The 27,693-nt window shown below is 43.1% G+C and overlaps 1 protein-coding gene across 34 annotated transcripts in view; it reads left to right on the top strand.

The window, feature by feature from the left end:
• Positions 1-27,693, top strand: part of Ctnnd1 (catenin delta 1) — a 60,924-nt gene that overhangs the window by 20,410 nt on the left and 12,821 nt on the right. For 21 of the 34 annotated variants that reach the window (XM_076569805.1, XM_076569802.1, XM_076569801.1 and 18 more), the window contains 8 exons: positions 13,165-13,282; positions 14,539-14,823; positions 17,279-17,350; positions 18,421-18,573; positions 18,958-19,493; positions 23,200-23,663; positions 24,895-25,078; positions 26,666-26,783. In XM_076569805.1, coding sequence (XP_076425920.1) covers positions 14,629-14,823; positions 17,279-17,350; positions 18,421-18,573; positions 18,958-19,493; positions 23,200-23,663; positions 24,895-25,078; positions 26,666-26,783 — 1,722 coding nt within the window. In that variant the 5' untranslated portion in view covers positions 13,165-13,282; positions 14,539-14,628. The remainder of the gene's footprint in view (positions 1-13,164; positions 13,283-14,538; positions 14,824-17,278; positions 17,351-18,420; positions 18,574-18,957; positions 19,494-23,199; positions 23,664-24,894; positions 25,079-26,665; positions 26,784-27,693) is intronic. The other 13 variants (XM_076569813.1, XM_076569807.1, XM_076569809.1 and 10 more) reach the window with 2 other exon arrangements.

The raw sequence follows: 27,693 nt of genomic DNA, 5'->3' as shown, positions 1-27,693 counted from the left end.
GATTGTTGTGGTTACATTGTCAGGAACAGGCCCCCTGGTTTCCTACAGGCTGTGAGAATCACTATTTAACCTTTTTTGAAAATATTAATTCCCAAATGATTGTGATCCTTCAGTCTTTAATTGGAATGAGTAGGCGACTAACTGGCATTATGTGGTAGTATACATGGGGTGGGGGCTGGTTAATTTGAATTTATCTACTTTAGTGTTACCCAATATTGTTTTGGGATTACATGTTAATGCTGTTTTGAAGGTTATGCCAATATGTAGCATGGTGTGGAGAATTCAAGTTGCCTGTTAAGGGCGACTTAGACCACGGCTCCATTTCCCCCTTGCAATTTTGAAATTGTGGAACAAATTCAAGAGAGGATGTTAGCATTGAAACCCCAGCTGTACAATTTGTTTAAAATTCACAGGAAGGGCTAATTTACTTCCTGTCTGAAAGGGAAACACTGGCTTCCTTAACTTCCTTCTTGGCCAACTCTGGACAACTTGGAATATGGGTGGGGGAGGAGCTGTTCTTGTAAGTCTTTTTTTTTTCCTTCTTCAGTGTTGCAGATTGATTTAGCACCTCATACTTGCTAGGCAAGTGTTACATTTTGAGCTACATTCAGTCTGTGTAATTTATCTCACCTGGTTACCAAAGCCTTATGAAATAGTTACCATCATGTCTACGTGTAGTTAGTTGTGTGTTCCCCTTTGCCTCTGTGCTTTTTTGTGTGTGGTGGGGAGGGGAACGCCTGTACTAAGGTTGTTTTGCAGTCCAGGAAACCTTCCCATCCCTCAGACATTATTTTACATTCAGCCTTATTATGTGCACTCCCCCTGTGTTCTCTGAGATTTGAAAATAGACCTGGGAGTTGTTGGGAAACTGGAACTCATTTGACACTGAAAGGTAGACTGTACGAGAACTTAACTGGACAGAGGGAATGGATGACAAAAGTTTCTTATTTTTAAATTGAGCCAAGCAAGCATTCCAAGTGGAGCCAGTTGGCACTCTTCCTGCTATTTTAGTCCAGGCTTCTCCTTCCTACCGACCAGTCAATTGTATTAACTGTTTGATGTGAGTTTGAACTGTGCTGTGAGGAGGAGGGGGAGGGAAAGTAGTGGAAACAGCTGGTGCCTTCATCAAACCCCCTCGATGATTCTTCCTAAAGACTGTTCTGGAGTAGGGAGTGCCCAGGAATTGGAACTGGGTAGTGGAGTGGCACTGGCTTCTGGGGCACTCTTAACACTCTGTGGGATGTTGGCTATTTGGAATGCAGCCTAACTTTATGAGACACATTCTTTTCTTCCCTCCCTCTGCCTTCCCAATGCTAGGATGCTCCCCCCCCCCTCCAGATGAAGTCTCATTATGTAGTCCATGCTAACTTTGAACTTTCAGCATTCATCCTGCCTCCTCCTCCCAAGTGTTGGGATTACAGATATGAGCCTCCACTCCCAACCTCCCTCTCATTCTTTGGCTTTGGAGCATGATGCAGGAAGCTAGATAGCAAAGCAGATTCACCCTTCACCTGAAGTCCTGGGCCTTCCAGGAATGTTCTCTTTAACTATCCCTTTGGTTGAGTTTTCCAGATATGTTTGAAAGAGCCAGAGATACAGTTAGACTCAGGATCTCTAGTGAAGTTAGGTTAAATTGTAGTCAACTGTACTAGTCTCCTTCCCTGGCTCACACTCCAGGGTGATGACAATTCTGAGTCAGCACTCCTTTCCTATCTCACCTGTTCAGTTTGATGCAGACCTCCCAGACATCTTTTCAGAGAATCAGGAGTTCTGTCTTTGGGGGATGTCTTTTACAACCAGTTTTTTTGTTTTATTTCAGAAAACTTCCTTAGATGCTTTTTAAAAAAAATTCATTTTGCATGTCCATCTCATAGTATACAATCCACTCTTATTTGGTTTGGGCTTGAGCAAGGAAACATTAAGAATACTGACAATTGTAACTACATTTTCAAAATTCTTGAGAAAAAGAGAATTAAATTTGAGGCTAGGTAAAATATCGGAAACTTTTGTTTGATTGTGTGCTTCAGTGACATGATTTGTAATGGCTTTGTCCTGCTGCTCTGAAACAGTGTTGCTCAATATTGGTTTCTGTCAACCTAGAATAGCTGGCTTTTGTATATATTCTTACCCTACCTCCATCTGGAGTGCCAGGTCCTCCAAGTTGTGCTGCTTTCAACTTAGCGCCTTTTGCCTCTTGTGCTGCACAGATCAAGGTTTAGCCAAAGATTCAGGATTTAGCTGATAGAGTTTCTCCAGCAGGTTGGTGGCGGGAGTGGGGGCGTGGGGTGGGGATGGGGTGGGGATAGTGGTGGTGGCTAGGAGGAGGAAGGAGAGAAAAGATGAGAAAGGATGGCATTTTACTAGTTCTTGGCTTGGACTGTTGCTCTGCCCAGAACTCTGCTGAGCTTGGCTGTTTATGCACAGTGAATGGAACCTTGGGCAAAGGGTGTTATTTCTTTGGACCTCAGGAATCTCTGATTGATGGAGCTTGACCTCTGTCTAAAGTTTTGCTTCTGGAGGACAGGGCTAACTTCCAATGGGCTGTGCAAGTATAGTTTCGCCCATTCTCGGAGCCAGCCAGTGCTTTCTTCCTGACTAGGCTCTAGGAAAAGCTGAAGTTGCTGTCTCAACCTCTTCGCTGCCTGCTCTACAGTGCAGTTCCTAGTGGCCTTCCTCATGTTCTCTTGGGAAGTCAGGAACTTTGCCCTCAGAACTTGATAACTGCCTTTCTGTAGGGTGGAGTCTGCTGCCTTTGTTTGTTCTCTGTGGGGCTGGCTTTAGGAATTAACTCCACATGTAGGGAACTTTGAAAGTTTTAAAAGCAATGGAAATGGGTGATAGAGAATGTGACAGAGGACACAAGTCTCCTGTTGGTGATCAACTTGTCATTGGTGGTGCTTTCTTGGGAATGTACCACTTGGGGATGTGCTGACTGGAATGGCAGCTTTAGCTTTAAAAATTCCCATTTCAGTGTCTTCAAAGTAAGAAAACTTGCCAAGTACAATTTAAAAAATCCTTCACACCCCCCAGACTCTTACTTAGGCCTTTGCACAGTATCTTTCTGCCGATTCTTAAAGGCCTGAGCTTTGTCCTGTGTAGTGTTGGCTTGAAGCTGAGAGGAGGGTTGTTTTCCTGAACATGATAAGGAACTGAGCAGGGCAAAGTAGGAGCTCTAGCTGGTGATTGGTAGACAGGATGCCCTGGAATGTGGTTGGCCTGCAGCCCAGAATCCAGCACTTTGTATTTGTTTGTTTCTGGGAGACTGTGGTCTGGTGCTACTGTGACAGGAAGTGAGAAAGCTGGGAGTGGGGGAACGGAGAGGGGTGATGTCTTTGTGGTTCTCCTGTGAAATCTCTTTGTCCCTGGAGAGCAGCTCTGCTACAGAGCCCTACTGAGAAGAGAGCAGCCTTTGTGTGTCTAATGGGTCTCAGAGCATCTAGCTACTCTGAGGGATTAGAGGGTATGAGATCTGACTGTGGCCTTTTACATCTTAGCACTTGAGTTATATAAATGGCCTTGATCTCTTAGCGTTGAGGAACTTACTGAGTTTTGTGTGTACTTATTTATGGATCTTTAGGATTTAATTAAGAATGGAATTCTAGAAGGACATAGATGTTAGATAATGTTGATGCACTATGTATGTTGCAGAAACCTTGTTGGGTCTAAAGGGACAAAGAAACTGGTAATGCTGGAACCCTTCTGTTTGGTACCTTGCCCATTTGAGTTCAGCATCCCCTCATTGTAGATGTCCAATGTCTACCCATAACTGGGGATAGTTGGTAGTTTCCTGGGATTGAAGTAGTACCTGCGACACTTTGTCCTTCTCCTGCTGCCCCCCTTTCTTCCTCGTTTTGTTTTTCCTGCTCTTTATTACAGCTGTGAAACAGGCATCTTGTCTCATTTTGTTGATTGGGTGGCTGAGTCCTCAACTTCTTGCTAAGCTGGCTAGCCCCTGAGCACACACACAGATCCGCCTTTGATTGCCCAGGAGGACAGCTGCCCTAGAGGCAGATTGCTAACATACCGCTAGAACAATCCCTCCCCTCTGTTCTGATGCCGGCCAACACAATCTTCCCTGCTTCTAGTTCCTTCTCTTTCCCACCCCAACTCTGATCTTTGCTTTTGACTTAGTGAGATGTCACATTAAAAATGAGAATATTTTGGTGAGATTTTTTTTTTTCTTGAGGAGAGGTAGGGTGACAGTGTGACGAGGCTTGTCAATGCAAAAGTAGGTGATTGGTACAAAGTAATCTGTTGTGTCCACTGCCTTTCTTCTCTGAGTTCTTGTTCCTTATAAAAAGGAACTTAGTTTGATGCTGGGCGGTGGCACACGCCTTTAATCCCAGCACTTGTGAGTTCGAGGCCAGCCTGGTTTACAAAGTGAGTTCTAGGACAGTCAGAGCTATACAGAGAGACTATGTCTTGAAAAACAAACAAACAAAAAAAAGAAACTAAGTCTGAAGTAAAATATAAGCCACTTGTCCCCAGAATTGAGAGATGTTTTGCCTTTTAAAGTGAAGGTAAGACTCAAAGATCTCTCTTGGTGGGTTCATTCCCCTTGCCCATGTCCACTCCCCACCCTCTTTCCTCAAGTGTGTGTGTGTGTGTGTGTCTGTCTGGGTGTCTAGGGGCTCACTATATAGCCCAGACTAGTCTTGAAATTTAGTTGCTTTAGCCTACCCAATGTTTGGATTACAGGTGTGTATGTACTATCATATCCTCCTTAAACAACAACAACAACAACAAATCCCTTGTTTTAGCTTCTGTGGACTTAGAATGACTCATAACCACTGGAAGCTCTTACACTTTCTTCTGTATCAAGGAGAAATAATATGGATATGAGTAGGATGTTTCTACTACTTATTAGCAATGCTACTTCTGATAAGTAGTTTGTTCATCCATAAAAAAGGGCTATTAGTGTGCATACCGATTGTGAGGCAAAGAATCACTTGAACCCACTTGGGGTTTCAAAGAACCTGGGCAACACACACCGATACTAGCTAGACCTCATCTCATAGGCAGGCTGGTATTGCTTCAGAAGGTATTGAGAAGATTCTGCTCATACTTTCTAGGGGTGGTTGCAGTACACTTTACTCTAGGTTTGTATTTTATCTTTCATTCAGATGGAAAAGCATTTCATCCTGTTACCTGTTAATCTAGCTAAAATAGACATTCATGCTTCCTCTCATTGCTTTCTGCATAGATTCACTGTTTGTTGTCCAGAAAGACAAGTGTTCCCTAAATGTGGCAGACTGGTTGTCTATTGTCTTGTCCTTTTTAGGGCTTTGAGGAAGTAGGGACTTTGTAAATATGACTCAGTTATGTGCTTCCACCTTTTTCAAGTTATTTCCAAATGGTGAGCAAAAGAGATGGGGAAATGCTGTAGATGGGAAGTAAAAGGGTTGGTGAGAGAGAAGCTGCCTCTTTAAAACAAAGAATGTGAGCTCAAACAGTTGGTGACCTCTCCTAAACCCAGAGGTTAAGCTTTTCTCTGGATATTTTTTTGATTTTTTTGCCTGGGGGTATAAGGTGTCACAGTTAATTTTAGCATTTCCCTTTTAATGAGAGTTAAACAATATCATCGAATTCTGCTTGTTTTTGTTTTGTTTTTTTTTTTTTTTTCACTTCCCATTGTAGACTGCCTTCCCTTTTTTCTCCCTCCTTTTTCAGGAAAGAGAAAGGCATTTGGCCTCTCCCCTTCCTCTAGTCAGACACCTCCCCCACACCTCCCTTTTATCTTTGTTTCCTTATCGGCTTCTCCCCAAGCCCTGCTTTTTCCTTATAAGGCTAGGCAAGGTCCCTCTGCTAGAGTTGCAGGGGGATCTAGGTGAGTAGCTGTCTCAGTGTCTCTTGAGAGAAAATTCAGTGTTTGTCCCAGTGAAGGGCCTTGGAGAGAGGCACCTGGCTAATGGGGGAGGAGAGGAGAGGGAGGTGGCCTGGCCTGAGAGATCAGAAGGACTTGTTAGACCAGTCCTGTGTATGTGTCATACAACTCCAAAGAGAAGCAGGTTTTGTTTCTTTCCATGCCCTTTCAGTCCTGAGCTCCTCCATAGGAGAGTCACACCTTTCCTCTGCTTCAAAGCCAGCCCAATATAGCCACTGTCAATGTGCTAGGGCTTGGGGGTTGGTTCCTAGGGTACTTAGGAAGGGGGGAAAGAACAGGAACAATGTTTTATATATGTAGTTTCTGAACTGAGGAGGCCACGAAATCATCTTTTTTTCTTCCTTTTGAGATGTCTTTCAGTATATGGTTTCCTCAAACTCCTAGGCTCTGATGATTGTCCTGCTTGGGCACCAGTTTGTCTTGTGGCACTGGAGATGGAACTCAGAACTCCCTGCATCCTAGGCAGCTTTGACCTTTGAGCTGTATTCCCCAGTCGCCATATACTTTTTTTTTTTTTTTTTTTTTTTTGGTTTTTCGAGACAGGGTTTCTCTGTGTAGCTTTGAGCCTTTCCTGGATCTCGCTCTATAGACCAGGCTGGCCTCGAACTCACAAAGATCCGCCTGCCTCTGCCTCACGAGGGCGGGGATTAAAGGCGTACGCCGCCACCGCCGCCTGGCCCCATATACTTTTTTGAAACTATAAATTTACAGTAGAGACTGCAAATCTATCATGTATGGTGGCCAAAGTCTGCATTTTTACCATTCTGGAAGCTGAGAGTTTGAAGACAGTTTGGACTATATAGAGTTACAGGCCAGCCTGGACTTCAGAGTAGAGACCCTGTCTCAGACAAGCAAATTGGAAAAGAAAGCAAACGTTAAATGCTGAAATGGATGTAATGCACACCTGTAATCCCATCAGTAGGAAGCTGAGGAAAGGAGGAATGCTGAGTTCTAGGCTAGCTTGGCCTATATTGCTAAGCCTGGTCTATTTCTCTAAGCTAAGTTCATTGCTCAGCTTGGCCACATGCTACCTAGCAGAGTCAGGCTAGGATAGCCAAGCTCTGTTGCCTTGGCCATCCTGTAGCCTATGTATTTGTGCCCTTCAGATGACCCTGACCCAGGAACCTTTGTATCTCTGGTTACCCTAAGCCTGGCTATATCCTCTTAGGTCCAAGAACCCTCTAGTACAGCACAGGTCCATTGCTACAGAACACAGCCTCTGCCATGCCAGCCAGGGGAAAGTGGAATCAAACTTTTGGTGGTTTGCTTTATTTCTCTTTAGGGTACAGGATCACACAGTGTAACCCAGGCTGTCGTGGAGTTCATATAGCCCAGGCTGGCCTCACTCAGCAACTCCCAAGGATCCCCCTGCCTTAGCCTCCCCAATACTTGGATTGCAGGTGTGAGCTACCACAGAGAGGCACAAGTAAAACCTTTTATGTGTTGTCTTTTTCTTTCTTTTTTATTTTTGTTTTTTCCAAAAAGATGGTTTCTCTATGTAGCCCTGGCTGTCCTGGAACCAGCTCTGTAGACCAGTACCACTGCCTGGCTCTTTTTATTTTATTTCTGTGTGTATACACACACACACACACACACACACACACACACACACACACACACACACACACACACACGTGTGTGCAGGTGCCCTAGGAAGCCAGGAGAAGGTGTCAGATCCCTTGGAGGTAGAGTTGTAAGCTTCTTGACTAGGGTGTCAGGAACCGAACTTGGTCCTGTGGAAGAACATCAAACATTCTTAACTGCTGTGCCATCTCTCCAGCCCCATGTGGACAGTAATTTAAGTTAGGAAAATAATTTGTTAGGAAAAAAAGCTTTCATGTGTTTAAGTTCTTTCCCTTTGGCACCTCAGTCAGATGTATTACTTTCCCCAGAGGGCCCATTAATTCCCAAGTGAGCCTTAAGGTGGATACAGTAAGACACTATTGGTCAGCCTTTTCATTAAGTGGAGCCTCAGGAAAATGCAAAAATTTCTAGAGTGTAAAATTTGTGACTCAGTAGTTCTCAGTTGAGATGAAATTATGACAAGCAGAGTCCCCTTTAGATTATTTTTTATTATTAATATTATTATTGTCATACTATGTTGCCTGGGCTGAACCAGAATTGCCTTAAGCAACAGGCACACACTGTTGTGCTCTTTTTTTTTTCTTTTTTCGAGACAGGGTTTTTCTGTGAAGCTTTGCACCTTTCCTGGAACTCGCTTTGGAGACCAGGCTGGCCTTGAACTCACAGAGATCTGCCTGCCTCTGCCTCCCGAGTGCTGGGATTAAAGGCGTGTGCCACCACCGCCCGGCCTCTGTTGTGCTCTTCTGTCTTTGGATCTTTTCTTTGGTTTGTGTATTACACAGGACTAAACCTAGGGTCTTATGACCCCTAGACAAGCACTGTATTACTGAGTTAATATCCCCAGCCCTTGAATTTTTAATTTTTTTTTATTTTGAGAGGTGGTTTTCCTGACCTTGAACTCCTTTATGTAGCCCAGGTATGCCTTAAATTGTGATCCTTATGTCTCACTCAGTTCAAGTATCTAGAATTACAGGCATAGACCTTCCAGGGACTTGGGGTTAATATGGATATGAATCTTAACAGAGAAGTGAGAAATACTATAATTAGTCTGACTGAATTTCAGAAGGTGGAAATTCTCATGAGTGTTAGGTTGGGAGCTGGAACTTTGGACTCTGGTACAAGCATTCTTCCTAATATGGAGTCTTAGAAAAACTTTTCACAGAATATGTTTCTTTGAGATTAGAAGAGAATGGTAATTTTCTCTCTGGGTGCTTGAATAGGAACGATGAATTGTGAGTGGATACATCCTTTCTGGCTGAAAGCTCTGTCATATGGTGCTCAAGTGTTACAGGTGCTTGCTCTGTGTTACTGATTGGTGTGCTTTAAAAATCATTTTATAGCCCCAGAAGACACAGAAATGGAGTTTGCTTTGAGGGAGAACATACATTCCTGGCACTGGTTTTGATTTATAATGTACTAACAGCAGGAAAGGAGGCTTTGGACTGGTGACAGAAGATTGTGATCCCTTCCCTAGAGCCTGAGGATCGAAGCTTGGAGAGCTCTTCAACTTGGGGAAAATTGGGGTTTCTTCCAGAGTGCACACCCAGGGGTGGCCATGTATGGATGTATCTGCCTGAGCTTCATGGAAGTGCATGTGTGTGTGGGGTGTGTGGGTGGCTGTGGGTGTTGGGGGGTGTGATAGTCTTAGTCATTAAATGAAGCTTAGAGTTATTACTTCTCCCAGGTTTCATACACACACACACACACACACACACACACACACACACACACACACACATATATATACACATACATACACACACACATATACATACACACACACACATATACACATATATATATGTGTGTGTGTTGGCAGAACCAGTGATTGAATCCTAGATCTTTTGAAGTCAGGGATTTCATCTTATCTTTGCTATTAAGAAAGTAAAGAATTCCAGTGGAGTGATGGGAGCAAGGAAGGCATGTGGTTTCTCACAGACATGCTAGTTCCCTGTGTTCAAACTGTAGTAATGTCTACAGTTACATTGCCAGTGGTTTCCCAGATGTTCAGACTTACTCTAAGCACTTTACATAGATTGTTTCATTTAGTTCTCATAACTACCCTTATGTGTTTTTATTTTTCCATCTTACAGAGAAGAAAACGGAGGTTTAGTGGCAAAGTGGCACTTTGCCCAGTATCATGTAAATGTTGGAATCTGGGACTTGATGCAGTCGAGATCTAAAAGTTCATGTTCTTTGATGATGATGATAATGATGACGATTGGTGCTAGCAATTCTCCTGTCTCAGCCTCCTAGTGCTGAGGTTATAGATATGAGTTACTATGCCCAAATTATATTCCTATAAAAGTGTTTTTAATCACACTTATTGATTTGTGTGTTTATGTCTGGGAACATGAGTACTGTAACTCCTTTGAGGAGGTCAAAGGACAACTTGTAGGAACAGGTTTCTCTTTCTGCCATGTGGTCCCAGGAATCCAACTCAGATCATCAAGCTTGGTGCACAACAGTCTTAGTCCAGGAACCATCTCACTAACCCCCAAAGAGATTTCTCTAGCCACTTTACAGTAGAACAAATCATTCCAGGGACTGTGCTGTTGGTGACTGGTTTTATTTATTGCTCTGCTATTTGGTTGGCACTGTCAAATTCTTTGGTCCTTCGGGACATTTGATTTTTAATTTACCTTGAAGTTCTGACAAAAGAGACTGACATTTTATCATTGCCATTGCTTGAATGAGTAAGCTGTAGACCTGGAAGGTCTTTCTACTATGGGTGGGTTCCATCCAGTAAAAACCTATGGCTTGTTAAAAGTAAGCACAGCTATTCTCATAAAATATAATCTTAGGAGAATAACAAGGTAAATACGCCCTGCCATGATCCATTTTTAGTGAAAGTGTCTCTTTGACAATATTATTAATTGGTGAATCTGGAAAGACTTTAAGAACCTTTCTTTCTTTTTCTTTGTTTTTTTTGAGACAGGGTTTCTCTGTGCAGCTCTGGCTGTCTTGGAACTTACTTTGTAGACCAGGCTGACCTTGAACTCAGAGATCCTCCTGCCTCTGCCTCCCAAGTGCTAAGATTAAAGGCATGTGCTGTCACTGCCCGGCTTGAGGGCTTTTCTTGGCCAGCCAGAGTCAGTGAGTGGTTTGCAGACTGGTCTTTTTATGGTGTGTGGCAGGAAGAGGAGTCATCAAGTTAGGAGACTTTCTGCTGTTGCACGTCATAGCTGCAGCTTCCTTCTCAAATATGCTTCCCTTTTCTCTTTCCCTCCCTCTTTCCTGAAAAGAAAGGTCTCAAAAATATAAGTCAGAGGGCCTTGGGTGACCATTCATTCATTTTATATTTTTTTGAGGAAGGGTCTTGTTGGGTAGCCCCAGACTGGGTTTGAACCTGTGGTTCTTTTCTTGAATCTCTTAAGTGTTGGGAATACAAGCATTTGCCAGTGTGCCCTGCTTGGCGTTGTATTTGGACAGCATGGCATAGAAGAGAATGTAAGCTTTAAAAATATTTTAGACCGAGGTTTAAATTCTAAATTTGCTATGAACTTTAGGAACTTGGTTAATTTTTTCACCTGTGAGTCTGTTTTTACATTTGTAGTAAAACTTAACTTCCTTATGGTTTCTGTGATTGCCAGGGCAATAAATGTAAGCCATTCAGTCATTGGTAGTTTTTTTCATGTTCTCTTCATCTGAGGTAACAAACTTGTAAGGCTCTGAAAAAGAAATAAGAATGAATGTAATAGATTTGTACTGCTACAGGGACTGACAGGTACAAGAAAAACACCCTCTGTCCCAGAAACACTGGTTTAGTTGAGACCTCCTACTATATAGAGCTGGAGTAGAGAAACCAGCTCATCTACTCTGTAGAATCCAATTGTATTCTTGATCCAGTTCATTTCATCTACTACTTCACAAAATAGTTTGGAGCTGAGACATTTCCATGAAGTAATGTAATTGGAAGATTGAAACTAACTCTTGAAACAACTTAATACCTCATCTTGTAGAACACACTTTATCTCACCCAGTCTTCACAGCAGCTTTGACTTAGAATGGGCTGGTGCTGTTGACAGCACACAGAGAATAACCATCACCTAAGTCATGACTGGGACCAGTCTTGTGAGTTGTATCCTGTCTCACACAGCCACTACTCACTCTCTCTCTCTCTCTCTCTCTCTCTCTCTCTCTCTCTCTCTCTCTCTCTCTCTCTCTCTCTCTCTCTTTTGGTTTTTTCCGAGACAGGGTTTCTCTGTGTAGTTTTGGTGCCTGTCCTGAATTTCACTCTGTACACCAGGCTGGCCTCGAACACACAGAGATCCGCCTGGTCTCTTTTAAACAGAAAATCTATCCATGTATAAAGACACAGGAATGTGACCTCTTTTTCTACTTAATTGTACTTTCCTCTCAGTTATTTAGTCAGGGTTAAAGCCAGGATGCTGGAGAAGTTGGTGTTTCTCCAGACCCTGATTTGTGACCTAGATCCCTCAGTGCTTTCCCTAACTTTCCTTCTAACTCCCTGTATCAAATTAAAGTTGTGGGGGCAAAAAGTGACCATTTATGGCATGGTGACAATGTCTCTCTGCGGCAGGGAGTGTTGTTTCTGTGTGCCCTGTAGTAGTGGTCTCCTGGGCTTTTATTAGCAAGAAGATTACAGGGTGGAGGCTGCCACAGTGGTAACTGCAGTGCAGTAACTGGAAGAGTCTCTCTTGAGCTGGGTTCTCTTGATGTGGAAGGGTCATAGGTCATTGTACATGGTAGACGAGGACAAGTCTTTAAAATGAATACAGATGAAACGGGAGCAATTAAAGCAAAGCATGGTGATACATTCTTATACTCCAGTACTTGGGAAGTAGAGACAGGAGGATCAGGAATTCAAGGCCAGCTTCAGCTTTATAGTGAGTTTGAGGCCAGCCTGGGAGACTGTCACAAACAAAAAACAAAAGCAAAAAAAAAAAAGAGTACTTACTAAAGAAAGACCTTTGAGTGGCCTGTTGGAATGTGGGGTAGGAGTATGAGAAAGTGGCATTGGGCTTTGGGCTGAATGAAAACAGTAGTTGATAAGTGATTGTGGGAGCCCAGGGCTGGGTAGGAGGGATTTAGGGCAGTTCGGCATGTTCTCTATTTAGTGGCTGAATTAATTCAGTTTGCTGGGCACCTGTTTATCAGTTTCCTCTGGGTACTCTTGCTTGCTGAATGCTGGATACATTCTAAGGCAAACAGGCCCAAGCTTTTGTGTTTGGTGGGGCTCTGGGGAGCGTGGGAAAGAGAGCCTAAGCAGAAGGCCCAGCCTAGGCTAGTCTCCACATGTTTTCTCTACCATGACTATTGCATTGGTTTCTCAATGTCTTTGTGGGCATGCTGGGACTGGGCTTTGAGGTTTCTGCCTTAAGGGTGGGAAGGAGGGGGAAGGGCATTCCAACAACAAATTTCACCCCCAAATTGGTTGCTTGGAACAGAGGCTATGTGGGGCTTTTCCTACATTATAACCTGGTCTGATTCTGCATGGAATTAAAAGTAGAGTCATTCTAGGTGACAGAACAATTTGTGCTTTAATTAATCCTACATCCAAGGCCTGGACATCTGAACACAGCAAAATCTAAAGGGTATTTGTTACATTAAGCAATTCCAAATTGTGTCTTAAATAACTCCCTGTCATTCCCAATACTTTCCCTTTTGTATTTATGCATTGGGTATAGTTTATTTTCTTCCCATTCTCATTTTCCCTCCTCATATTTCTGCAGCTTTCTCCTTCCTTTTTGCTGCTTGCTAAGGTGGCTGGGATGCTTCCATGATTTATGTGAATCTAGACTGGGCTGTTCTCTGTGCTAAACCAATCAATTACGACCCTTCTCTTAACAGGTGTGTATGGAATATATGTTTATTAAGCATTACAAATGATTTTAGTTGCCTTCTTTTCCTTAGGGGATTGGTGAGAGGATAGGGAGGGTATATGGGAGGAAAAAAATTCCTCCTAGTTTGCTGTTTATTATATATATATATATATTTGAGACAGGGTCTCTCTCTATGTAGTCCTGGCTGTCCAGAAACTCGAGGTATAGACCAGGTTGTCTTCAGACTCATAGACATCCATCTGCTTCTGCCTCTCAGGTGATGGGATTAAAGCCATGAGCTACCACACCTGGTCATAAGAACTTTTTGAGACAAGATTTTGCTAAGTTGCCCAAGCTGGCCACAAACGTCTATAGCCTAGTCAGGCCTTGAGGTTGTGATCTTCTGCCTTCTGCAAAGGTAGGATTAGAGGATGCACCACAGACAGGACTAGAGGCAAAACCTATAAAAATACAGTGACTTGTGGTTTTTGTCACTGTTGTTTTAGTTAACATATTTTGTGCTTTATAATGTAGTATAGTTTTGGAAGATGGAAAGACCTCTTTATAAATGCATGGTGGAGGCCTTTTGTCTTTGAACTTTGGGAAGTCACCCCCCCCTCCCAGTTTCTTCCTTTTTTTTATTTTAGTTTCTGGAGACAGGGTTTCTCTGTAGCCTTGGTTGTCCTGGAACTCGGTATGTAGACCAGGCTGCCCTTGAACTCACAGAGATCCTCCTGCTTCTGCCTTCTGAGTGTGCACCATCACTGCTTGGCATATTTCCATTTCTTAACTGGCATTTTAATTTAGTATGGTTCATCACTCCACTATATTTATAGTGTTCAGGTTTGGGAGAGGTTTAAGTAAAATCTGCTGTCCCATTATCTCGAGGAGCTTGTTCCTGCAGGACAGTAAGTGCTTACCCATACCAGGGAGTTAAAACTTGGATTTAACTGACGCCTGCAAAATTTTCCAGGGAAAAAGAATCTAATTTGAATCCCATGCCATAGTCTCCCTGTCCTGCCAACAGTGTGGAGACTTTGGTCAAGCTGCCACCTTTTCTTTCAATAGCTGTTGATAGTAGAGCGTAGAAGAGGGTCGTAGGCAAAGGATTCTGTGTGAGAAGACATTGGTGATGGGCTCTAAGCTTGGTTGGTGGTGTCTTGCTTTCTGCACTGCAGTAAAACTACAGAGGGCATCTTTGGCACTGGGGATTAACAATTCACCTGTCTTCTCTGACCTGTGATCTTTTCTCTTCTCTCTCTCTCTTACCACCCCCCTCCCTAGTGTGAAGTGAGGGGGCCTACTCCTTTCTACTTCCTCTGTGGTCCACCTTACTTTTTATCCTGCCCCGCGGCGGCTCCTCCCCTTACCTTCATGGACGACTCAGAGGTGGAGTCGACCGCCAGCATCTTGGCCTCTGTGAAGGAACAAGAGGCCCAGTTTGAGAAGCTGACCCGGGCGCTGGAGGAGGAACGGCGCCATGTCTCGGCGCAACTGGAACGCGTCCGGGTCTCACCACAAGATGCCAACACACTCATGGCCAACGGCACCCTCACCCGTCGGCATCAGGTAACCCTCTCCCCATCAAACTTGCAGGTAGGACTTTGGCATGGTCAAGAGAGGCTCTGGATCCTTAATGAGATGCTTCTGGCCCTGGGCTGTCCAGTGTGTGTACTTCATGATGAACTGTTCCAGGGATGTGATAAACACTCATTAAGAGATAAAGGATTTGTTGCTGATCTGAGTTGGGTGGACTTTAGAAACCCGTGAGACTTCCTGTTTTGCTGGAGTGGGTTTTCTGGGCAGGGATATAATTCTAGTTATGGTGGTGCAGTTTGGAGCTACACTCAAGTCACTTCTGTTTTTGTTGAGGTATCTTTTTTCTTAGGGTCAAAAATTAGGAAAGAATGCCCACTTAGTGGTTGGGGAAGTTGGACAGCTTGAGCTCCTAGCTCCAGTTCAGTCTCCCAGGGAACAATTTGTTCTCAGAAGGCATTAGAGTATTGGTAAATTGTATATTCCTGTTCCATATTGCCCTTGTGTGTTTTTGTTTGGTGTGTAAATCATGTTTTGGAAGGAGGGGTCATTGTTAATCTTTAATGGTTGGAGTTGAAGAGGGAGTATTATGCTATTATTTAACCCAGGTAACTGCAGCAGCCAGTGATGGTCTCTGGGTTAGCTGACTCTGTGATGGATGAAGGGGGCGGGGTGGTCTTAGAAACAAGAACTATATTGTGTCTCCTATGGTTTATATCTGACTTTACAGTGATGTAATCTGAAGTTTTATCTGTGTGTGTGTGTGTGTGTGTGTGTGTGTGTGTGTGTGTGTGTGTAGGGGGAGAGTGAGTGCTCGTGTGTGCACTTTGTAGACTGCCTGTGAAGAGGTCTCTGAGTGTAATTAGAGCAGTGCTTATGCTCAGCTCTTTTAACTGATTGCTATTTATTTATTTATTTATTTATTTATTTATTTATTTATTTAGTAGTGCTAGGGATTGACTCTAGAGTCCTTAACATGCTAGGCATGGACTCTGCCACAGAGCTACATCCTAGATTATTTATTTACTAACGATGAGGAGGTGGGCATGGAACCCAGGGTCTTGTTCATGCTAGGCAGATACTTGGCCACTAAGCAACATTTCCAGACCTTTGAATATTTTTCTTGTTGTTTGTTTGTTTTGTTTTTTGTTTTTTTCCGAGACAGGGTTTCTCTGTGTAGTTTTGGTGCCTGTCCTGGATCTCGCTCTGTAGACCAGGCTAGCCTCGAACTCTCGAGATCCACGCCTGGCTCTGCCTCCCAAGTGCTGGGATTAAAGGTGTGTGCCACCCCCCACCCCCACCCCAGCCTGACCTTTGACTTTTTGAAGACAAGATATTGGTTTGTAGCTCAGGTTGACCTCAAATTTATGATCCCCTTGCCTCTGCCTCCTCAGTGCTAGGATTACAATCATGTCCAGCTACTTGTTTAATTCTTAAACCAGTGGACATAATTGGAATTGGGAATCATCAGGACGTAAAGAGAGACTCTTTGTAATGTTCAGGGCAATTTACAGGAACTTGAGTAGAGAGTTAGGGATGAGATAGACTGAACGAAAGTGGGGCTGCTCAGTTTCATAGGTGGTGGGGAATCCCAGGATTTAGTGGTTTCTCTCTTGTTCTTTTATTTTTAACCTCTGCTTAGCAATGAAACCACACCCTGCCTTCTTCCTGAAAGCAATGTTTAACTTCCTCCCCCTGCAGCATTATACTCTATGTAAAGGGGGAATGGGCGGAGGAAGACTCTCCCCAGGTTGTTGGAACTTACTGTATTGTATTGGGAAAGGAGCAAGAAGTGTGCTTTTATGTGTATACTGTCATTAAGTTATGTCTTGGTGCTTAAGGTAGAGCAATTTAAGAACATTTTAGAAGAATATATTCTGTGGCTGTAACTTGATAAAGATACTAAGATTTTTTTTGAAGGGGCTGGCTGAGTACTTTCCTTCATATTTGGAAATGGAGAATTAACTCTTCTTTCTTTAAAAGGCTTCTTGGAATGGGAGTTTCCCATGGTAGCAGAGCATGAAGATTCCTAGAACAATAAAGAAGGCCTTTTTTGGGAACCCTTCCATCATAGCTTTTCCTACTTGCCTTATATTCTTAGGGCTTTCCATAAAGGTTGTGTGTAGGGGAGTCTATGCTATTTATTCAGCAAATGGTTTTTTAATTCTTCTCATGTATTCAAGACAGTAGAGATACATCCTTGAAACTACTGACCTCAAACTCTGTGTACTCATGGAACTTAAACGTTCATACGTTCCAGAGGCCCAATCTGCCAGAATTTTAGGCCTGATTCCAATGTTGAGGAAAGATTAAGAAGTGTTATGGGTCTTGTTATGAATATTGACAAGGATTTCAGGCCGCAAACACCTTCTTGAAAGGCCCCCTCAACCCCCCCTTTTTTTTTTTTCTCGTTTGGAAAGAAAGTTGTTTGTATTTGAAAGAACAAAGGAAGGACAGAAAATGAATTGTCTTGTGGGCTATGTTTCAGAACGGCCGGTTTATGGGCGATGCTGACCTTGAGAGACAGAAATTTTCAGATTTGAAACTCAACGGACCCCAGGTAATTGTTTTGACTCAAGGTCTGGATGGCTTCATATCCTTTTATTTCTCCAGTTTTTATGATCATATTGGTGTGCTGGAGTGCTTATCATAAATATTCATTAATTCTTTAATTTAGGAACATAAAAAGGTGCCTTTCCAAATTATATGTAGTTTTGTTAATTAAAAAAAATGGCTTTTATCATGGTACTCCTGTCTCCTCATTTGATCCTCATGTACTGCAGTTTTGTTTTGTTTTGGTTTGGTTTGGTTTTGGCGGGGTGGGGGTAGCCTAATTCTACATAATAGAAAACCTACCTAAAATCCGCCTGGGGAGTATCTGAGGAATAACATAAAACCAGTTGGAAGATAACTCTTGCTGGGCCTGGTGGTGCAAGTCTAATCCCAGTCTCTTGGGAGGTTGAGGAAGAAGGATCAAAAGTTGAAGGCCTGCCTTGTTCCAAAGTAAAAGTAAGAAGAGGGTTCTGGATTGTTTAGTGCTTAGGTAGAATGCTTGCCTAGCATGCACCAGGGGCAACTTCTGGTACCACCCCAAACAAAGTAAAACTCTCTTGATTATTTTTATTATTTTTTTAAATCTTAAAAGGCTTTATTGGGTAAGCTATTTTGAAGTGTTATCCAGATGTAGATGTAACAGTTAGCATAGTTCATATTCAAAAATGGGAAGTTAAATCTTCTGTTTCTGCTACTAGAATGTCAGCATGGTTTTACTTACCTCTTTTCATGTCTGTGAAATTTTATTTACTGTCGTTTTACACAAGTTATTTATTTATTGAGATAGGGTCTCATTTTGTAGTCCTGGCCGGCTTGGAATTTGCTATGTAAATTAGGCTGGCCTGGAACTCACAAATATGCCTGCCTTTGCCTCTTGAGTGCTAGGATTAAAGATGTGCACTACCATGCTCTGCCTTTTTACAAGTTTAAAAGATGACAACCACTCTTTCTCAAAACCCTGAGGCCAGTGGGGCATGCTGGGCAGACATCCTGTCTCTAGAGGCACTAATGTTTCTTGTTAGGATGGATTGTTACTACACAGATTTAGTTGTAGCTTCCTGCTTTCTTCTCTCATAGGATCACAACCACCTTCTGTATAGCACTATCCCCAGGATGCAGGAACCAGGGCAGATTGTGGAAACCTACACAGAGGAGGACCCTGAAGGAGCCATGTCTGTTGTTTCTGTGGAGACCTCAGATGATGGGACTACCAGGCGGACGGAGACCACAGTAAGCTGAAATTTGCATGTCTTCGAGTGATAGGTTGTCTGTGGTCTTTTAGTAGAGAGGTTAACCAGGTAGATGGGTGCAGGTCACTGATTGCCAGAAAGAAAATGATCACTGAGCGTACAGAAAAGGGAAAAGAAACGCAGGAAAATGTAATGGAAGGGGTAAGAGAACAGAGTATGGCAGCTGTAATAGCTTCCTCAAGAGGCTGCTACTGACAGGGTAGTTTCTCACTTAGGGGCTTCTGTGGGGTGAAAAAAGATACAGATGACACACGAGTCATTTCTAGGTAAAGATCTAGAAGGTAAGGGAGTAGTGTGGAATTTAAACTTAGATTCTTTATTTCCTTCAATAATTGCTTTTCTTTTTCTCGTTGCTTAACTGAAGGTCAAGAAAGTTGTGAAGACGGTGACAACACGGACAGTACAGCCAGTCCCCGTGGGACCAGACGGACTGCCTGTGGACGCCTCGACCGTCTCCAACAACTTCATCCAGACTTTGGGCCGTGACTTCAGAAAGAATGGCAATGGGGGCCCTGGTCCCTATGTGGGGCAGGCAGGCACTGCAACTCTTCCTAGGAACTTCCACTATCCTCCAGATGGATATGGCCGGCACTATGAAGATGGTTATCCAGGAGCTAGTGACAACTACGGCAGTCTGTCCCGGGTCACCCGAATTGAGGAGCGGTATAGACCCAGCATGGAAGGCTACCGGGCACCCAGTAGACAAGATGTCTATGGTCCCCAGCCCCAGGTTCGAGTAGGTGGCAGCAGTGTGGATCTGCATCGCTTTCATCCAGAGCCTTATGGGCTAGAGGATGACCAGCGCAGCATGGGCTATGATGACCTAGATTATGGCATGATGTCCGATTATGGCACTGCCCGTCGGACAGGAACACCCTCGGACCCTCGCCGACGCCTCAGGTGGGCAGGAGTAGGGGGAAAAAGGCTCTTTTCCCAGATGGGACAAGGGTAGCATTATCTTCTAAGCTTTTAGGGGTCAATGACACCCATGGATACTGCTTCCTTTCTCTCTTCTTCATGGAAGGCTCATTGAATGTTGATTGGCTGTCTTTTTCTTTCTTGTTATTAGAGTCATATTTTAGTTATACTAAGTGATTTTTTTGTTTTTATTTGTTTGCTACTGCATTTTGTGACATCTCAGTGGCTCAGACTGTCCACCAGTCTGGCTATGTAGCAGAGGGTGACCTTGTCTTCTTTCTCCATCTTCTAAGTCAGGATTACAAGTGTGTGTCACCACAATTGGTGAGAAAGTGATTTGTGGCCAGGTGTGATGACTTACGCTTGTAATTCCACTGCTGAGGAGGCTGAGGCAGGATGATTGCAGTTAAGTTCAAGGCTGGTTTGGACTATTGTGTGGACATTTCTAAACCCAAAAAGTGATTAGTGATGGTTATCAGTCTGTGTCCTAAAGAAGAGACTTGGTTGCTATGCCATAATTTCTGCCTAAGATCTGTCTCCCTTTGGGTGATAGAGAAAGGAGCACCACAAAGAGTCTGAGGCCGGGAGCCTGGCCATGTTCACACTCTTGTTTCTGAGAACTTTTTAAGCTACTTTTTTGGTATTAGAACACAATTAAGATTGTGTTTAAGAACTGTCCTTACAGTAGTTCCAATCCTGATGTTTATAAACAATCACTTTTGACCTAACAGAAGCCCTGACACTTTGTATTTGGTTTGGGTTTTATGGAGGTAGTGAGTCGGGAATGGCACCTTAATAATACTTCCAAAGGTCACTGAGCATCTGTCTGTTCTGATGATACTTATTCCTTGGGGTGGTCTTTGGTGGCATGAAGGATTACTGTTTGGATGAGCAGTAGTGGCCTTGGAAGAGTATTTAGAATGTGATTGAAAGGTCCACCCTCCCTCCCACCCCTTCCGTTTGTTCCTTTCTTCCCCTTACTTGTGTTGTTGAGACCGGGTATCACTATATAGCTCTGGCTAGCCTCTAACACACAGACAGCCCCCTGCCTCTGTCTCTTGAGTGCTGAGATTAGAAGCATACACCAACACAGCTGGCTGGGCAGGCCTTTTCTAAAGGACCCATTTTAGGCTTGGTGTGCTGTGCACTAGGACCTTTGTCACGCCTCTTACTTGGTTTTCATATTTAGAAAAGGTTATTTTAAAAATTCTTAGTTCTGGGTGTGTACAGAAAACATATTTGGTCTTGGGCTGGAGACATTAGTTTAGAATAAATCAGGGTCTGTATTTTCTAAGCCAAGAAATAAGGCAAGATTTATAGTTATCTTGACAGTGAGGTGCCCTGGCAACTGTTGCTCAATTTCTGTATGTAGGTTCATGACCTACCAAAGCAAAGGTCTTGGCACTTACTTTTTGAATATATTAGGTAGTATTGGCTAACCATAAACTGAATTAGTCTGGGGACAGGAGTAGAAGCCCTGTTATCTAAGCCTGAGTCACTGACACTCTTCAGATGGTGGGGTTAGCAAATTCAACTCCCATGTGACTCACCTTTTATTCCTGATGGTGCACCAGGTCTCAGCTGGTGTAAGCTAGCCAGAAGTAGATAGCAGCTATCATTGGAACAGTCTGCCCAGGGAGTGAGGCTGGAGTGCAAGTCTGCTTGCTCTGACTTCCTCATTAGCAAAGAGAGATTAGACATAGATGGGTGTGGATGGCCAGGCCATTCCCTGCTGTCCCTTGAAGTGGCAGTTCACGTAGAGAGGGCTTGGGGCTTGGTTCTTGGGTTTGTTCCAGGGTGCCATTGGGCTTGGAAACCTGCTTGACTAGCAAGAACATCTTCGGCTTCCTGTTTCAGGCCTACAAGAACAGTTGCAAGGTCAAACTTACACAGTGAGGCAGTGATTAGTGGGAAAAATCACTGAACTTGAAAACTCTGGTTCTGGTTGTGCCTCTGCCATTATCTATATAGCCTTAAGCGAGTTATTGATCATTTGGGCACTTTTGCCATTTGTAAAAGGAAAGAATTTTTCTAAATGCATTGGTGTTTTGCCCAAATGTATATTTGTGTGAGGATGCCAGATCCCCTGGAACTGGAGCTACAGATAGTTGTGAGCTGCTGTTGTGGGTGCTGGGAATTGAACCCAGGTCCTTTGGAAGAACAACCAATGAATGCTCTTAACCACTGAGCCATTCTCTCACGAACAGTTTGGTGTATTCTTGGAGTTTTCTTACATGTGTCTTGTTTTTGTTTTCTCTCTCATTAAAAGGAAACCTTTTTTCATATAATGTTTAGCAATCTACTTTTAAAACAACTTAACTTTATTTTGTTTCACTGACATTATAAAGTGATTTTTAGATTTATTTGTTTTTTTAACAATACGATTTGTCCCAGTGAGTCTTTCATTGTTTAACGGTCAGTGTTGGTACCTGTTAGGTAGGCCGTCTGGTCAGGCTAACTTTGTGTTTGGTGACAGTGGGAGTGGTTTTATGGAACAAACAACAGTCTTATTTGGAGAGTCCCACACAATAGATTCTCTTCTCCCTTGTGGCTCCCACAGGGTGAGATGAGCTCACAGATAATAGGGCTCTTCCTTCCTGGTAGTCATGAATAAATAATAGTATGACAGGCTCGCCCCCTAGTGGTTGGTGGTAGTACTGAAACAGGACTACCTGAAACAAAAGTTGCTTTTCACTTGACTTCTTTCAGTTTCTCCCTCTGATCCAAGAGCTGGGACATTCCAGTTAAATGTTGGTTTATAGATGCCATTTTGGCAGAATTAGAACTATTTAGAAGTTGGAGAATGGAACTCATTCTTGGAACATATTTGTCTGGATAGCATATAAGGCCTTGGGATGAACTGTGACAATTAATGTTCAAGTTTATTCCTTGTTAGTACTAAAGCCAAGTCCTCAACAATGTAGCAGGAAGTCCTCCATTTTTCTTGATCAGTTCCTCTTTTATAATTTCCAAAATAAGGCGAGGAAAAGCTTAAATATGAAATGTGTTTAATCATCTTGTTTTACTAGCTGTTTCCTGTGTGCAAATGCCTTGGTTCCTGTTCAGCCAGGATTTAAGAACTAGTCTCAGGGTTTTTGTTTTGTTTTGAGGGTGTGGGTGGGAGGAGAATGTCTTGGGATAGAATCTTGGTTTGTAGCCCTAGATTGCTTGGATTTTACTATGTAGACCTATCTGGCCTCAGACTTGTGATCCTGTCTTTTGTGCTGGGCTTATAAGCCTTGCTTGTTCTCGGGCTTTGTTTGCTTACTTATGTGGCATGGAATCAGTTGCCTTGAATAACTCTTCTAAGAATTCAGTTCATTCTTTACAGAGAAGTTAATAGCGGACAGATGTCATTCAAGTAAATACTAAGGAATCAGGATTTGCTGTTTTTGTGATTAACATTATCAAGTACTTTTCTTTCTCAATCAGCAAATTTCACAGGGGAAAAAAAAGAGAGGGTTTTAAAGCTCCTGATTTGGTGATAAACCCTGTCTCAAAAAATAAGGTGGAGGGCCATTGAGAAGACTTACAGTTGCACACAAAATTATTAAAATTGACCATACAAAGGAGATAGATAGTCTCTATGTAGACCAGGGGTTAATCCTTCCTTGAAGATGATGGATAACAGGAATGTCTAAGAAGCCTGATTTAACTGCTTGGCTCTTGGTTCTTTTCAAAACTGTAGGAGCTATGAAGACATGATTGGTGAGGAGGTGCCACCGGATCAGTACTATTGGGCTCCTTTGGCTCAGCATGAGCGGGGAAGTTTAGCAAGCTTGGATAGTCTACGAAAGGGAATGCCCCCGCCTGCAAACTGGAGACAGCCTGAGCTGCCAGAGGTGATTGCCATGCTAGGCTTCCGCTTGGATGCCGTTAAGTCCAATGCAGCTGCATACCTGCAGCACCTATGCTATCGCAATGACAAGGTGAAGACTGATGTGCGGAAGCTCAAGGGTATCCCGGTATTGGTAGGATTGTTAGACCATCCCAAAAAGGAAGTGCACCTTGGAGCCTGTGGAGCTCTCAAGAATATCTCTTTCGGACGTGACCAAGATAACAAGATTGCCATAAAGAACTGTGATGGTGTTCCTGCCCTGGTTCGATTGCTCCGAAAGGCTCGAGATATGGACCTGACTGAAGTCATTACTGGTGAGTGCTAGGTTGGGAGTCACTTACTCCATAGAGAGGCAGGGATCTAGAGGTTTCCAGTCCATTACCTTTCAGTTAGTTAGTTAATTAATTTTGAGACAGGGTCTCACTAGGTGGCTTTGGCTGGCCTAGAACTCACTATGTTGAGCAGGCTGGATGAACTCGAAGAGATCTGCTTGTCTCTGTCTCCCAAGTGCTGGTATCAAAGGCATGTACCACTATGCTCGGCCAGTTCATTACCTTTTGATTATATATATATTTTAAGATTTATTTATTTATTATGTATACATTGTATACAGCATTCTGTCTGCATGTATGTCTGCAGGCCAGAGAGGGCACCAGATCTCATTATAGGTGGTTGGGAGCCACCATGTGGTTACTAGGAATTGAACTCAGGACCTCTGGAAGAGCAGCCAGTGTTCTTAACAACTGAGCCATCTCTCCAGCCCACATTCTGTTATTTTTGATCAACTATAGTGGTAGAGGGACTTGTCTTCCAAACACAGAAGCTGAATGTCAATTGCTGTTTATTTACAACCTTATAATTTGTTTTAAATGTGTGCCTGTCTTGACTCAACCTGCATGTTCCATTTAGAAATCTGAGCGTGTGGTCTTTTATTTAGAATGAAAATTTTCCAGATTGTACATGGTGCTCCATAGTGTGAAGTGAGCACAGTTTTGTGGACCATAATCACCATTCCAGGAGGAAGAAAAATGAATACTACTGATTCTTGAATGGCAGGATATTTTGACCTCCCCCCCAGAGGACATCTCCATTGTTGGAGTTGCTTTGGCTGTCATAACTTGGGTTGGGGGTAGAGAGTCCTTGGCATCTAATAAATAAAGGCTAAGGATACTGGTCAACTGATAAGCATCCAACAATAGACAGGATAACTTCCCACAACAAAGAATTATGTAGACCAAAGTGACCGGGTTGCTGTGGTAGAGAAACTGGTGTAGACTGTTGAGCATAGATTATAGTAAATACTGTTTTGCAAAGCTTTATTTCATGACTGTGTGTCTGTATTGAACTACAGAATAAAATATATCTTACCATGGGTCATAAGCAGAAAGAAGCTACACTAACACTACATGGAGTCATATAGACTCTGTAATAGAACATATCTGTGATCATTGAGAACAATAAAGAAGGAATAGAATAGGGCTCTCTCTGATCCTCTTCAGACACACTTGTCTTGGGTGCTAGAACTCTCTGACTTGTCCCTGCCAGGAACCCTGTGGAATCTCTCATCTCATGATTCAATCAAAATGGAGATTGTGGACCATGCGTTGCACGCCTTGACAGATGAAGTGATCATTCCACATTCTGGTTGGGAGAGAGAACCTAATGAAGACTGTAAGCCACGGCATATTGAATGGGAGTCAGTGCTCACCAACACAGCTGGCTGCCTCAGGTAAGTGAAGGGTTTTGGTTTTGAGATTACAAAGATTGAATTTTTACTGGGGTTGGTAGTGCAGGCCTGTAAACCTGTCTGAGGCTGAGTGAGTAGCCTGCCTATGCTAGTCAGTCCAAGGCTAGCTGAATACTTTGTAAGACCCTGTCTCAAAAAGGGAGTAAGTAGTCTGGAGGCAGGTCAAGTGTAGCTTAGTGGTAAAGTGCTTGCCTGGGTTCAATCTTCAATATCACACATACATACACATCCCAATATTGACTTTTTGAGGGGTGATATAATTTCTTTCTTTTCTTTTTTTTAAATTAGAAGTTGAGGGGTTTTGTTTGTTTGTTTTTGTTTGCTCCTTTTTTTATTGTTTTATTGTGTGATGACCAAATCGAAGGCATTGCATTTGCTATGCAAGCTTCTTCTCTACTTCAGGCTTCTACTCTGAGGTATGTTTGACCTACCTGCTTTGCTGCTTTCTTTTGTGTACCGTGTTTTCCTACTCGTATATTTATTCCCTTCCTTCCTCCTCTCGTTCTCATTACTTTTATTCCTCTCTGACTTGGTTCATCTACTTAGGTAAATACCTGTTGAGAACCTCCCACATACCAGGTTCTTATCTAGTTATGGACTTGGGTGGGTCTTAGTCCCTGTCTCAGTTATCTGTATTTCAAATTAGGCACCTTGTCATTCCCTGTATTTGTACTTGTATATAATAAATGACTCTTCTGTCTGGATTTACTGATGTTGGTGTGCCCCTCCCACAAGCCCCCATTTTGTGGTGATGGGTATTGGACCCATTGCCTTCTATATGCTTGTGGAAGCTCTCTACCACTTAGCTATATCCCTACCCTTGAAGTTCATTCACACATGAGTGCACATGAACACACGCACACACACACATGCTTGTATGTGGTGGTGAAGGTGGTGGATAGGGTTTTGCTTTATAATAAGTCCGATCTGGCCTCAAACTTTATCTTCCTGCTGCTGCCTCTCAAGTACTAGGATTACAGGTGTGGACTACCATTTTGGACTGTGGTATGCATTTTAAAAATACTTATTAAATGTGTGTGGGTGTTTTTGTTTATTTTGTTTGTTTTTCAAAATAGAGTTTCTCTGTAGCTTTGGAGACTTTCCTGGAACTCACTCTGTAGGCCAGGCTGGCCTTGAACTCACAGAGATCTGCCTGCCTCTGCCTCCTGAGTGCTAGGACGAAAGGCGTGCGCCACCACTGCCCAGCAGTGTATGGGTGTTTTGTCTGCTTATTTATTTGTGCACCACATGTGTGTCTGGTGCCTGAGGAGGCCTGAAGAGGGTGTCAGGTCCTCTGGGGCTAGACCTACCACGTGGTGCTGGGTATTGACTGCCCGTTCTAGCCCCTGGCATACACTTTTTTCAACTTGACTCCAAGCTTGTAAAAAGTTTCGAAGACAGACTGTCAGTTAGTTTCCAGCCATAATGTGTTGCTTTTAATAAGTGTTAACTGCTTATTGTGTTGGATAGAAAAGGTTTTAAGGAAGCTTTAGATGTAGATGCAGAAAGATATCAAAGGGAGGACTTGAGGGACTTGACTCATCTTCAGAACTTTGTGTTTTCCCTTAGAAATGTAAGCTCAGAGAGGAGTGAAGCTCGCCGGAAACTCCGGGAATGCGATGGCCTCGTTGATGCTCTCATTTTCATTGTTCAAGCAGAAATTGGGCAGAAGGACTCAGACAGCAAGGTAAGTTAATGACTGAGTGAGTTTTGTTCACAAGGGAACTGTGCTTCAGATCTACCACTTCAGGCTGTCAGATCATACAAAATACTTAGGCAAACTCCTTCTTCTTAAAATGGACATTCAGTTTAGAAGAAGAGGGGTGTGTGTGTGTGTGTGTACATGTATACAAGAGGAGAGGCCAGGAGAACATTAGTGTCCTTGTTTGTCACTCAGGCACTCTCCACTTTATTCTTTTGAGGCAAGGTCTCACTTGGAGATTGTATTCTTTGGCTAGGCTAGCAGCAAATATGCCCTAGCAATCCTGTCTCTGTTCCTATAGCACTGGGTTTACAGGAACATTCAAGATCATGCCTGGCTTGTTGTGCAGTAAGTGCTGTTAATGACTAAGCCATCTCTCCAGCCTCAAAGATAGTTTTCTTCACACACACACACACACACACACACACACACACACACACACACACTTCTCCCATATATATTAAAGCTGCTTAGTAGCCTTCTGAACTATGCATTTTCTTTTTCTTTTTTCCAAGACAGGGTTTCTCTGTGTAGTTTTGGTGCCCGTCCTGGATCTTGCTCTGTAGACCAGGCTGGCCGAACTCACAGAGATCCGCCTGGCTCTGTCTCCCAAGTGCTGGGATCAAAGATGTGCGCCACCACCACCCGGCAACTATACATTTTCTAAGTAGGGAAAACAATGACCTAAATATGTTGCATCACTATGTAGTTGCAGAAGCCATTATATGTCTGTAATTAGACCTTCTGTTAGCCTGAAGATAACAAGGGTTTTGAGGAGCCTGGGGGACTGAGAAGGGGACCTGAGAGAAGATGGATTGAGTTATGCATTTTAGGATTGATATTTTAATATTCAAATTATGGAGACAGAATTTCTTGTCAGTCGTCATAGGCATTC

Source organism: Peromyscus maniculatus, chromosome 4 (assembly GCF_049852395.1).
Source record: "Peromyscus maniculatus bairdii isolate BWxNUB_F1_BW_parent chromosome 4, HU_Pman_BW_mat_3.1, whole genome shotgun sequence".
NCBI lineage: Eukaryota > Metazoa > Chordata > Mammalia > Rodentia > Cricetidae > Peromyscus > Peromyscus maniculatus.
Note: the sequence above shows the minus strand (reverse complement) of the source record. Positions and strands in the feature narration are given on the sequence as shown.